Below are 13,766 nucleotides of genomic sequence, written 5' to 3'. Positions count from 1 at the left end.
GGCTGTGGCTTGGGGTTTGTGGGCGTGGCGAGCGCTGTGATTGGCTGGGGCTGGGCGGGTGACCCGGCGTTGTTTGAATGCGGGAAGCGACGCGACAGCTGCGCGTCTTTGTAACGAAGCGGGGGCTGAGAGATGGGTGAGTGGGGGTGAGTGGGTGAGTGGTGAGTGGGTGAGTGTGTGGGGGTGAGTGGGTGAGTGTGTGGGGGTGAGTGGGTGAGTGTGTGGAGGTGAATGTGTGGGTGAGTGTGGGGTGGTGAGTGGGGGTGAGTGTGGGGTGGTGAGTGTGGGGGTGAGTGAGTGTGGGGGTGAGTGAGTGTGGGGGTGAGTGGTGAGTCGGTGTGGGGTGGTGTGTGTGTGTGAGTGGGGGTGAGTGTGTGTGGGGGTGAGTGTGTGTGGGGGTGATTGAGGAGTGGAGAGTGTCGGGTGGAGTGATGATTGGGTGAGTGTGGAAGTGAAGTGGTGAGTGAGGGGATGATTGAGGGAGTGAGTGAAGGGTGGAGTGGTGAGTGAAGGGTGGAGTGGTGAGTGAGGTGGGTGAATTAGTGAGGGGGGTGGAATGCTGAGTGAGGGTATTTGTGTACTTTTTTTATTTATAGTGTATAGTAGTGTGTAGTGTACAGTGTAAGGCGGTGTACAGTATAGCGTATGTTGCGGTAGTAAATAATGTCGTGTATATAGTGTGAGGTTGAGGTGGACGTGAGTAGGGGTGAGTAGGTGGTGAGGTGAGGCTGAGGTGAGTGAGGCGGCTTTGCACCTCCCAGGCCCCCCCCCCCCCCCATGGGCTGTGAGGCGCTGCAGTGCGCCATGCAGAGCGCTTAATTTGGGTATCGGTACCGATTATTATAAAACAAATTCATCCGAAATTCCCCCACAATATCTCATTTAACAACGTTTCACGTCACTTTAGTATGCCTCTGTATCCTCTTTCGGGCCACATCTGTTTCATGCCCTGCAGAGGGTGTATCAACATGTCGATCTAAACTGCCTCTTCTTCTCGGAGCTGTCACCTGCTGAATGAATGAACAAAGCGACCACCCGGTCGCTGCGCGGATTGCGTGTGGGCGGTGTGTCGCCTTGCTGCTGCCTTTGTATTGTGACCTTCCTGTGGCCCTCTGAGCCCCAACCAGCCACCTCGGCAGCGCAGTCGGTGTGTGTCCGAGGTGTGTGTGTCTGTGTGCCATGGCGGGTGTGGAGCTCCAGTGAGACCCGCCACCCCGGCAGGTTGAGCGCAGGCGAGGAGGAGGAGGTGCCCCCCAACTCGTCTGGCTCGGCAGGCGAGAGCGCCAGGCTCGCGGTCGTCTGGGTTCCACTTCAGGGGCTCGTGCTCAGAGCCAGCCGCATCTGTCGCCGATATTAGCGACATGCTTCTCTTTAGTCCATCAGCCAATTGGCTTACATCCAGACGCAATATTCAGAAACAATTGTCGTGTTTGTTAAATCAGAATCTTTATTTAAAACACCGAGAGCGTAAAGGGCGCTCTTTCAAAAACATTAATTTTAGGCACAGATACAGAGCCCCCGATTAGCACGTTTGGTGACATGGCGCGAAAGAAGTTCAACATACATATAGAACAGTTGCACCACATATATCGTGGACTGTTCGGCCCAGCTTGGCTCGTGTATGCTCCTGGACGGCTTTGTTACCGAGGACAATTACCAGCAACTCCGGTTACAAAGAAACAGACGTAACGCTGCTCACACAGATGATAATGACGTCGGGACGTCTCGCAGCGTTTTACATTCGATCTCAACCTTTTGAAAGGGCACTTTTAGTGGCAACTGTTCCTCTGTGACTCAAGAGGACTCGGCACCTGACCTGTAAGTGGGCATTAGTCTTCTAGTAGGGGGCGATTATTGCTGCTGTATGTTATCCCAAGTGAATAATTTGCGGGTAATTTTTAAAATTTGCAGCATGATACTGATGCACAATAATCTACTCTTCTTGAATAACATCTTGGGATCTTTCATATGAAATGTGAAGTAGACGGAGTAGCCACTGCAGTTGGACTTGTGAACGAGCGGTGAACTCCTCGCCACCCTTGACAGCCGTGTCTGTCGTACGGTTGTGCCACGGCGGCTCATTGCTGGGACTGCTCGTCTCTATTCCCACAGAATGGAGAGTCCTCAGTCGAGCAGAGATGTGTGTGGCAGTGCGGGTGCCGGAGCTGGTGATGATCTGCACGAGACGGTTGTCAACCCATTTGAGTTCCCGGGGTTTCTCGCTAATCATGCGCTCAGTCCAAATACGTGCACCTTCAAAATCAGCACTCCATCAACCAACTCTGCAAAAAAGGTTTGGATATACACACACGGTGGAACTCGGTGGAAACCCTTGCACAACAGGGTAGAGAACACTCAAACTCCACAAGGAAAGGCGCCCAAGTCGGGAATCGACCCCAGGCCCTTGCTGTGAGGCACCAGTGTTATGACTGCGCCACCCAGAAAACACGTTTTTTTCTGTTGCATATTTAAAAGCTGTCACTCTTTTTCCTCATTGCTAGAGGATACGTAGCAAACTTGTTACTTTTGTCAATTGTAATTCAAAATGCAGTCTATCCTTGTTTTAAAGTGCCATGAAAAAATAACATTGCCCTACTTGCACTTAAGCATCTTAAAAACTTGATAATGCTCAGATTATATTGTAACTTAATGTAACGTGTCACATTGTGTAACTACTGGCAGATTGGTGGTTACTTGTTTGCGTGCGGGTGTGTGTAGACACCACACTGTTACAAACCCGGCTATGACCCAGGTTCGATTACAGCTCACGGCCAACACTAGTGGACGAATATTTGAACTGGTTCTGGGCCTCCCCTAGGTAGACTCAGCCTCAAATGAGTACTTGGTGTGGTGTGTAAACATCGTCACTTGGGAGACAAAGGCAGTTGGGCATAGTGCTGGCCACCCACGCTCTCGTTTACCGTGCCAACCTTCATAGGTGCTTGCTAAAAGCACTTGCCACAACAGTCTGTTAAGGCTATATCGGGTATCTTTGTTTTTGTCTTCGTAGACACCGGCACGATTTCGATGGTCCATAGACCAAATGGCCAATCTTAAACCAGCTGACATCCATCCTGAGGAAATACAACGACAAGCTCTGTACCTAAGCACGGTCAGGTGGGTATTGCCGTGCACTTTTGTTGCTGTGTGCTTCTTGGAAAATGTCTATGCACGGTCGTGTAATTGGGTTATCACGTTTATTGTTTAATTGTGAAATTCCTGTTCACTATGGGGTGACGTTCTGTAAATCTAAATGAAAGTTACCGTAAAACCCTGGCTAGCTGGATCCACACTGAGCTGGATCAGTCCTGCAGGTAGACTGAATACATGTGGACGGACGCGGTGCGAGGCTGCATTGCACGCACGGCGGTGTGCCGTGCATTCTGTAGCTCCCTGTCGCTCGCTATGGCCCTGTCTCTCTATGGATATTCCTTGATCTCTGGCCCCGTCTCTTTGGCTCTGACATCATTCCTGTCTCTACATGGCCCGGTTGTCTTGGTTTCTTTAATTTCCTTGTTGTGTCAATTGCTTTCTGACATGATGTGTACTGAATTATAATTTGTTTTTCATGTATTCAGCTTGGATCAAGAACTTGAAGAAAAAACCCAGCTGGAAATTGAGCAGGTTTGTATAATTGTGCATTGTATGCACTTCCCATGCTATGAAACCTGTTGTATCCACACGTGCTGTTAGCGCTCTATCTCTCTAGTTACATTTTTCTTCTTTACGCGCCAGTCCATCTCCAGTCTCACCCCTCACCTATCACTGTGCTACTCACGTTGGGCTCTGTTTAAGCCTGCGGAATTTCCTCAGTGGTCAATAACATGCAACTCATTTATGTTTGTTCCATATAAGTGCGTTCCTCTTTCAGTCTCGGAGTGCTATTCCATTTCTCCATGCTGCTTTATGCAATCTTTATCTTTTTTCTATTTTCTTATTGAATGTCCACGTTACGATTGATGCCATAGCTGGCAGTGTGCATCGATTGAGAAATGTGGAAGTATGACATATTTTACTCAAAATGTTATCACACTTATGAGTAGAAATTGTTATGTTGTTATTTATTGGTGTTTACGATGATGAGTGGTTGGTTTCCTGGTGCCATGCGAGACATGTTTGTGGAAATGCCATGAACAGGCGACGTGTGCTCGTGTAGTTTTTCTCCAGAGGAACAATCGTCCCATCGCCATGGACGCAGAGTGACAACAAACCGCCGGCACGCAAGCAATACGCAAACTCACGTGAGGCAGTAGCACACACCACACCGCTCGGCGCCTTCTCCTTCACCAGTCTCTGCAAAGCTCGACCATCACATTTTCTTTTGTGCTGTGCCTTAGCGGCAGGTCCTTGGCTGACATCGTCCCCATCCCCCTCTGCCCTCTGACCTTCGCTTCATTTCTACAAACGGCCCCTTCACCTTCTCCAGCGTCCCAATCCTTGGCCTTCCTCTCGTTCTCAGTGACCGCGTTTCCGCCCACACATCTCTGCGCCATAGTCTGTTGTTGAGCTATCGCATTACAACACATTAGGGAGAGCATACTGTTGGTTTAGAACTGTTTAAAACTTCTTCCTAGCGTTGTTCCCGCTGTGGCGCAGGGTCCGCTTTTCGGCATTGTCTTCTCCATTTGGCTCGGTCCAGGGCATCTTCAGGGGATGCGTTGACCGTCTTCATGTCTTCCTTTATTCGGTCCAGAACTGTTTAAAACAACAATGTTAAATCTTTTTTTTTCAATAACCTGCGAACCCATTTCAAAAAAAGCCAACAGCTGTTGTCAATATGTTGAATGTTTACAGTTGACATTTTCAAACTCCATCCGTATCATCACCATTATTATAATATGTATTTTGTTGAGGTGAGGTGGAGAGAATTATGGCATGGGGTAATGGTTGACTCAGCAGTATAAATAACGGTGCAGATTTCTTAAATCCACCTGACCGCCTCAGTCCACCCAGTAGTATACATTTGTGCACCACGGTCCATCGGCAGGTCGCGTGCAGAGGAGTAAAGTGTGGGTACTCTCTTCTCTCACAGGATTTGTGGCCAGCATAGAAGGAGTAAGGCCAAATACCCTGTAGAGGGGCTCTCTATAGCTCCCTCTAGTGGAGGCCCTTCCGCCGGTACTGGCATGTCAGCAAGCAGATGCAATGCTGCACCGTTAACTTTTTATATTCTCTATTCAGTTTTCAGAAAATCTATTGCAACATTGCTGTCTGACAGAGAAATTGGAGAGTCACCTGTGTTGTTACTGTGCTGCCATTTTCCATATCCTCTTTACTTTTCAACCGATTATGTAAAACTTGAAACTTTGAATTATGTTTTCGTGTTTAGAGGCCCCTCATAATGTGAGGCCCTAAGCTGTAGCTTACTTGGTGTATGCCTAAATCTTGTCCTGGGCCTCTCCCACTGCAACCTCCTCCGCCCAGTCTTAATTCCTCATCGTCGCCCACCATGCCCGGATGTTTCCATTGCTATTTCTGTCGTTTCGGAGTGTTATTTGCTTATTTTTTTTACTTGGAGTCTTCACATCGATGCTCACGGTTATGTTGTGTTAAGATTTACGTGTCACCGAATTTGTACGCGTTTGGTTTATGATGGCGTGTTTCTTTCTCAAAGCCATGGATCCGCTGAAGGAGTCACCTACCGCAAAATCCTCAACAAACCTTAGCAAAACATGCGACGGTAATGCACACAAACGCACACGCAAGCTCAAACACAGTGACGTGCCTCTTGGCCATCACTCTCTTGGCTAAAAATCAAAGTGATTTCTTGCTCAAATGAGCAAATGAGTGCACATCTCCTTTTTACAGTCCAGAGCCAGTGGTGGAAATTCCCTGTTCTTATGGTGAGGGCGAGTCTATCCATAGGCCAACCACTGTTGACTTCCCAGAAAAGTTGTATCTATTTTATCGACCCTCACAGGTATGATGGGCTGAATCAACCTCCAATCAGGATTTGAACTCAGAATCTTGCGATTGTGATCCGCTCCTTTGCACAGCCGCTAAGCCACTGGGTCGCATTATCTCATAACCGTTCATATATTCAGTGAGCTGTGATTGAGAGCTCAGCCATAATCTAAAAAAATGTTGCGGCTGTCCTTAGGAGTGTTTTTATTTATCTTATTACGTCGTGAATGAATGAGTGTGTTTGTAGTGCTAATAACTTTGTTTGAAACTGTGTGTGTGTGCAGTGGCATGCCAAACATCAATTTCCCTGCCAGTGGGGTTTGACCTGGAAGCGCTGTTGGGTGAGTGGACGCACGCACGCATCACAAACACGCACATAGCTACTGCAGTGAACTGCGAGGTCTTATATTAATAATTTTCTTTATTATGTATTTGTGTTAATTTACACATGCTGAGCACAGGCCAAAGGGTCCAATAACCCCAAGAGGCTAGTAACAAATGGCATCGTTCAAGTTGTAATAGATAATAGTAAACACGTTTATCGACATTAGGAATGTTATAAGAACGGTGTGGTGTTTGAGTGGTGAGCAAGTGAGTGGGTTAATGAGTGTCAATGAATGAGCCTGTGGATGAGTGCGCGAGTGTATTGTTGTGGGGAGCGGTAGTGTAGTGGTAAGCGCGTTGTGCTACGATGCTGGCGACCCAAGTTAGATTCCCGTTCGGGGCCAATGCAGGTCAATGTCAACAAGAATCTGTTGTGTATTTGTGTGCAGCGGACTTTCGGCGCCGTGAGGACAGCGTTTGTAGTGATGGCAGTGGACTCTCCTTGCGGAGGAAGCTCTTTGTGGACAATTCAGAAGAAAACTCATGCGACAGTTCAGCCCAGTCTGTCTACACCCCGCCGCACTTTCAAACAAACCGCTGGAGCTCCTCTCCATCAGCTATAGAGCAAACAAAGGATCGTTCATCTGAACAGGGGACTACACACAGCACGGTATGTGATTTCATAATCAGCATCTTTATTTAGACTGGAAAAGGAATCCGATGAGCTATGAAAATTTTTTCCACACATGTCCAGAAATTGTGTCTGTGTCTATATATCTGGATGGCTTCATGAACGAATCTTTGTTGATAGCCAGTGGGCTTGTAAAGTACCTTCGTCTTAGATAAATCAATTTCGTGTGAGCCCACCTCATTAAAACAATGATCAGCCACGGCCGAGGTATTGGTCCTACCGTGTTTCAGATCTGATTTATGTTCATGAACACGGTCCAAGACATGTCACTTAGTTTCCCATCCGTATGCGTAGTTTTCCTGTAGACATTGTGTCCCATTGAGCCATCTGGTATCTTTTCAATTAAAACATCCAAGAATGGTAACTTGCCATCCTTTTCCACCTCCATGGTGAATTTGATGGCTGGGTGTATGGAATTGGTGTGGTTGAGGAATTGGTTCAGAGCTGGTCAGCCATGTGGCCAGATGACGAACGTGTCGTCTACGTACCTCTTCCACAAGGACGGACGTAGATTGGATGCCTGGATGGCATCTGTCTCAAATTTTTCCATGAAAACATTGGCTACAACTGGAGATAATGGAGAACCCATTGGGGTACCTTCAACTTGTTTGTAGAATGTTCCATTCCAGGTGAAGTAAGTGTTGGTGAGGCAGTGTCTCACCAGGGCCGGTACATCAGAATTCAGTCCTTGTTGGACCAAATCTTCAATGATTGCAATGGTGTCAATCACAGGAACTTTCGTAAACAAAGAGACCATATCGAAACTAACGAGCAAATCACCTGGAGATGGTGAGATGTGGTGTGTAGAAAACCACCACTGGGAAGACAAAGGAGGGCGGGTGGGCAAGTCAAGTTTTCTTTGTTTACACACACGTGGTGTTGCCATTCGGGCACAAATCTGCCACTCAAAGGGCCATCGTCAACATTATAACTGAAACTCAACATAACATTTGAAAGATTCTTAACAACGAGAAAAAAATAATACAAGGGCTTTTGCATTTCAGAAACAGCTTTCATCGAGCCCCATCCAGGCCAGCGACGCCCCACGGTGCGTGTGCACGCCAGACTCGCCTGGCGCTAGGAATGGAGAGGCCTCCAGCCTCCCCTCTCCCATTCGCATCCACGGTACCGGCACAGCTCTTCAGCACCCCACACAATTTTATAGCCATTGACGTGACCCAGTGGTAGTGCGTTCGCCTCTGATGGCAGAGGTTTGTGGTTCGAATCCGACAACCCGCCCTGGATTATACCGTGAGTGTATGGATATACACGTAATGTATAGCTAGTCCCTGCTTAACCCTGGGGGGTTGCTTTCCTGAAAATTGCCGCGTTAAGCGGGAGTCATTTTCCCTTAATAATGGTAAAGGTGGGGATGCTGTCCCTTTCCGTAATTTTATATAGTATTTTCCAGAGGTGTGGACTCGAGTCATGTGACTTGGACTCGAGTCAGACTCGAGTCATGAATTTGATGACTTCAGACTCGACTTGGACTTGCATAACAATGACTTTGTCCCACCTCTGGTATTTTCTATAAATATGTTAGGTGTGACAGTAATTAAAATCAATAAAAAGTGTGTGAGAGATGTGGCGAGTGAAGAAGATGAGGGAGTCAGATGATGCTCCACACAAAGATGCCGGAACAAAGACTGAGGAAGAGGCAGGCATGCCGTGTATCACAGCACCCATCACTCCTACAGCACCACTCCTACAGCACCACTCCTACAGCACCACTCCTATAGTATCACTCCTACAACACCACTCCTACAGCACCACTCCTATAGTATCACTCCTACAACACCACTCATACAGTATCAGTGCTACAGTACCACTCCTACAGTATCACTGCTACAGTACCACTCCTACAGTATCAGTGCTACAGTACCAACATCACCGAACAATGCTGCCAACACCCACGCTGCTCAGAAAAGTAGTCCGTCACGCGCTAGACTCCTTGCGTTATAGCAGCGCGCCCCGCGTTAAGCTAAAAACGTTCTGTAAAAGAACCGCGTGGAAGCGAAAACGCGTAGTGTGAACGCGCACTTGACGTTGTAAAACGGCGATAATCGGGATCATGATAATACATCTGACCGTTTATTATAGTTAAATGCTTTTCATCAAATTCATGCCGAGAGACGAAACGTGACGTGTGTTTTCTTTCCCCACAACCTTCTTGTTTTTAGAGGAAATGGCAGCTGCTCTATCTCCCTTTGAGGAGAAGTGGACTCACCATCTCTCGCCATCACCTACAAATTCTCGCCTTGACAACCCCCACTGGAACGCTCCAAATTCCCAAATTGTCACCAAGTACCCTTCTTTACGAAAACCAGAATGGACCAGTCCAGAACCTCTCCAGCAGACACAACAGTGGGACAGTCCATCTTCGCCACGCTCACAGTCTCCTCCTCATGCCACTGCGGCATGTCCTCAGATGTTGGAAATTATCTCGCCTATTGCTTCAGTAAAATTGCAAAAATTGTCGAGTGAGCATGTCACTGATGATGCCGGGGACAATGAAGCTCACGGGCTTAAAGATTTGAGCTTTTCAACAATAAATGTTCACAAGAGCAATGGAGATCCATTCTCTTCCCAGAAGTACGCGTGTGCGGATTTCTCTCAAGGAAACAGAACTGTAAATGTGCAAGAAGCTGAATTCAGCATAGAAGCACAACTGACCGGAGAGCTGAAGTTGCCTGAAATAATGAGCAGCACGTACAACGCCGGGACACACTTACTGGATGTTGCTTCCAACGCTTCCGGAGCACGCTTTGAAAACGAACCGGAACTAAAAAAAAAAGTAAAATCTTGTCCGCTGACTGAAACCGATGACTTGGGCTGCAATGGAGGACGTTGTAACGATGGCAGGGCTCCACTGCTGTGGGATTTGAGCACCCGGAAAAGGTTGTGCGACGATGATGACGATGCTTTTGGCGTCCCCATGGAGGTGACCGGAGCGGACGACTGGCCACCACCTCCGAGTGCCGCCAGGGCGCTTGTGCTCCTCCAACCCCAGGCTGAGAGCAGTTGTCTTCCCAACGAGGTGGTACCTCAACGCAAAACATCCACACGGTTGACTTTAACCACCGGCGTCGCATTATCGTTGAGAATTGTGTGCGAGGCGGCAGGGTGTTGCTGCAGTGGCGACACTTGTGCCTCACAGCAGGGGAAGCGTCTCTGGTAGCCTCCAATAACCGCTATGAATTGTCACACTTCACCTCTCATGCAACTTCACTGTCTCCTATTCTTTGGTTCTTTCGGTAAAGTCACGTAGATAGAAAATAATAAAAAGGTAAAAAAAAAACACGACGTTTCGATCGCAACACAAGCGATCATCCTCGGGTAAAGAAATACAGCCGGCGGACCGTTGAGAGAAATATAGCGAGAGAGCTGCTTGAGCCAAATGCAGAGCCGCAAGATTACATATGCTTGGAGGAGGCGGGCTAGAGATGGAATTTGCAAGTAAATGCAAGATCACAGAGCTAAGAATACCTCGGCTAATTATGTCTGTATTCACCACAACACTTGTGGTCAGAATGCAAACAGAAATAAGGCGATCGGTATTACCTCGGTGTCGCGGCATCTCCTCAGAGAAGTGAGCGGCTCGATCAGATGAGCCCTCCTGTCTCGGAGTCTGTTAACAGATCTAATGGTTGTGTGGAAACCCTCCCCGTAGAGGCGGTTAAATCTTGACTGTCTCTGGTGTACCGCTGTCTTTTCAAATACCTTACTCATCATTAATCTCTCCCCATGGCTTTGCCATAGAGAAAGAATTGCTGCAAATTACTCAACTGGGATCACATGTAGCACCACCTCCGCCTTGCGTGCTGCCAGCACCACAGTCGTACGTTTGTCCAGTATCTGGCACTTAGTGGTGGTGTGGCCCGGTCTGTAGCCCTGGCGAGGTCCTTCAGGGTGCACGGCTCCTCCAGGAGCCGACAGGACAGTCGATGCTCCACGATCCGTGTCTCACCGCAGTGTTGCTAGAGTAGCCCCACTCCCGCACGTTGACTCTTGATCTGTCCACTCCTGTTCAAAGCCCATTAAAACATATCCACGTTGAGCCGATCTTTCTCTGTGCCGGCAGAGAGGTGTTGGGCAGCATTATGGCGTCTGTAGTCATTATGTATCCTGTTGTGTTCATATTTCCAGTCGTGTGCAGCCAGGGGTAATTTTTTAAGCAAATCTGTTGTGGCTAGGAAGCACACTTCCCTCAATTCAGGCAGCTTACAGCTGCAGTGTGGCCACCTAGCGGATGTCTAACGTCCTCAGTCCCGTCTTGATCATTCCATGTTGCTTGCGACTGCTCTGTATATCATCTGTTGGGGCTGTTCCGGCGAGCACATACAGACCGTTCACAAGCATTGGTGTTCAGGTGTCCGGTCGTGCATTGGTAGCTGTTAAGCACAAGACATAGCTCTTCCTTTTCGTGAGGCGATCTTTTTCACGCTTTGATCTCCTCGGTGCGAATGCCAATACCAACAGCTCGGCCATTCTCTTAAAGGGAGTTGATTCTGGAAATTAGTTCCGCCGCCGTGGATAGTGTCTCGGAATAGTTCATCTATGTAGCAGCATCACACTCTTGTGAAAACTTTGGCAAGACCCTCCTGACAAAAGAGTTTTGAGACTGAAGTTTTCCTGGATAAACAAGCATAGTAGTAATGATAATAATAATAGTTGTTCTTATGGTAATAATTACGCAGAATGTATAACATGCACAGTCTTTATTTGCTTCGAGAGCATGATTCAGATTGCCCAAGCTCTGTGGTCCTATATTGGGATGTTTGTCCAACTAAAACTCGAATTACCATTTGCTTTGATTTTTGTCCAGGTTGACAGTGGATACTCTACCTACCACATGACTGAGGAGGAGATTAAAGTCAAGGTAAGCACTGTGAAAGTGTTTAGGCCTGTGGATCTTTGGGTTCAACCATCTTAGGCTGTATTCACACCGAACCCTGTACAGTAAATTCCTGTTTAACGAGTAGCGTTCAAACTACACGGTTTCGTTTTAACGCGTTTTTTTTCTTACGGAATATCTTCTGCTAAACGTGCACACCATGGTATTATCCAGGGCGGGTTGCCGGAATCTAACCACGAACCTCTGCCACTGGGCCACGTCACCGGCATTCCACGTTAGGCGGGGATTTGCTGTACTCATACTTGTTGACCTAAGTGAAGACCAGAACAAGTTCGAATTCCTATCTTCGCTGGTGTTGTCCGTGGTCATGAATTGGACTTGGGCCGTAGAGCAGTGCACGGTCTCCACCGTTCCCAAGGCTGCAGTGTGCTAACCACTATTGCCCATCACCACATGCATGCAGTCACTTTCCTGCTGAATGTGATGTAAATCACTACTCATGGCCCCGTTTCACTTTGTGCTTCTTGCAAGGATGTGTCCAACATGGAAGTGGACCTGTGCTGCGCGTGTGCCACTGCGGACGGCAAGAGCAATCCATGCCACTGACTGCACCGGATGCCTCGGCTACAGCACGATGCAATCCCCATCAAGATGGGCCATCAACGTTTTGCCTCGACTACTTGATTATGGTGTTATGAAATCCTGAACTTGAACACGAATCGTTTATTTGTATAAAACCACTCGCTCACTCCTGATTATTACTGCACGAGTGAAATATATTGTTGATTTTAAGTTTATTTTAAAACAATAAACATTCATTTTAAGTAACTGACCAACTTGCCCAGATTTTAATTAAGTGTATGAATAGGCACGGTTCGTTAATCTATAGTTAATGTGTTTTACTGTGGTCTCATGTTCGTTGTATTTACGGTCCTGTGTGTATAGGTGCGAGGTTTAAGATATATAGATTTCCCTCGCTTCATGCTGGTTCGGTTTGTGTGATTGCACTTATTTGCGGCTTGAATCCACTCTTATGTCGCTGTGCGGTCGGACGTGGAACAAAACTGTACCGTGTGTACTGTGTCTACCATGTATACTGTGTGTGTACTGTGTGTGTGTACCATGTATACTGTGTGTGTGTGTGTGTGTACCGTGTATACTGTGTGTGTGTGGTCTGTGTGTGGTGTGTACCGTGTATACTGTGTGTGTGTACCATGTGTACTGTGTGTGTGTACCATGTATACTGTGTGTGTGAGTACTGTGTGTGTACCGTGTGTGTGTGTGTACCGTGTATACTGTGTGTACCGTGTGTACTGTGTGTGTACCGTGTGTACCGTGTGTACTGTGTGTGAGTACCGTGTGTACTGTGTGTGTGTGTACCATGTATACTGTGTGTGTGTGTACCGTGTATACTGTGTGTGTGTGTGTACCATGTATACTGTGTGTGTGTGTACCATGTATACTGTGTGTGTGTACTGTGTGTGTGTACCATGTATACTGTGTGTGTGTACCGTGTATACTGTGTGTGTGTACCGTGTATACTGTGTGTGTGTGTGAGTACCATGTGTACTGTGTGTGTGTGTGTACCGTGTATACTGTGTGTGTGTACTGTGTATACTGTGTGTGTACTGTGTGTATACTGTGCGTGTGTGTGCCGTGTGTACTGTGTGTACCATGTATACTGTGTGTGTGTACTATGTATACTGTGTGTATACTGTGCGTGTGTGTGCCGTGTATATTGTGTGTGTGTACCGTGTGTACTGTGTGTGTGTACCGTGTGTGTGTGTGTGTACCATGTGTACTGTGTGCACGACTCGGAAGGCAGCTGTCTCGTGCGGTTTCGCTTTGTGCACGCTTTTTTGAAATCCATCTCCCGCATAAAGCGAAGTAAACCTGTACACGTGTCGTCGTGTTATGCATGAGTCATTTGACGCCCTGCACACCGCTGCACATGGGATGTTCCATCTCGATAGATTATACAGGTGAAATCTT

General features: G+C 47.5%; 1 protein-coding gene across 3 annotated transcripts; it reads left to right on the top strand.

The window, feature by feature from the left end:
- The first annotated feature begins 52 nt into the window (after nucleotides 1–52).
- On the top strand, nucleotides 53–13,672 carry BORA (BORA aurora kinase A activator). 3 transcript variants are annotated; one of them, XM_061552732.1, is made up of 12 exons: nucleotides 53–136; nucleotides 2,113–2,293; nucleotides 3,011–3,117; nucleotides 3,579–3,624; nucleotides 4,157–4,241; nucleotides 5,615–5,680; nucleotides 6,189–6,245; nucleotides 6,678–6,898; nucleotides 7,924–8,044; nucleotides 9,100–9,956; nucleotides 11,745–11,798; nucleotides 12,306–13,672. In XM_061552732.1, the coding sequence occupies exons 1-12, from the start codon at nucleotides 78–80 to the stop codon at nucleotides 12,378–12,380; spliced, it is 1,929 nt and encodes a 642-aa protein (XP_061408716.1). In that variant the 5' UTR covers nucleotides 53–77; the 3' UTR covers nucleotides 12,381–13,672. The 3 variants fall into 3 exon arrangements, with proteins under 3 accessions (XP_061408716.1, XP_061408717.1, XP_061408718.1); XM_061552733.1 differs by having other exon boundaries at nucleotides 115–146; XM_061552734.1 differs by lacking the exon at nucleotides 53–136 and adding an exon at nucleotides 704–733.
- The last annotated feature ends 94 nt before the right edge of the window (nucleotides 13,673–13,766 follow it).

This window comes from Lethenteron reissneri, chromosome 17 (genome assembly GCF_015708825.2).
Source record: "Lethenteron reissneri isolate LAM-NWPU_2019-01 chromosome 17, ASM1570882v1, whole genome shotgun sequence".
Lineage (NCBI taxonomy): Eukaryota > Metazoa > Chordata > Hyperoartia > Petromyzontiformes > Petromyzontidae > Lethenteron > Lethenteron reissneri.
This window is presented reverse-complemented; position numbering and strand designations above follow the sequence as displayed.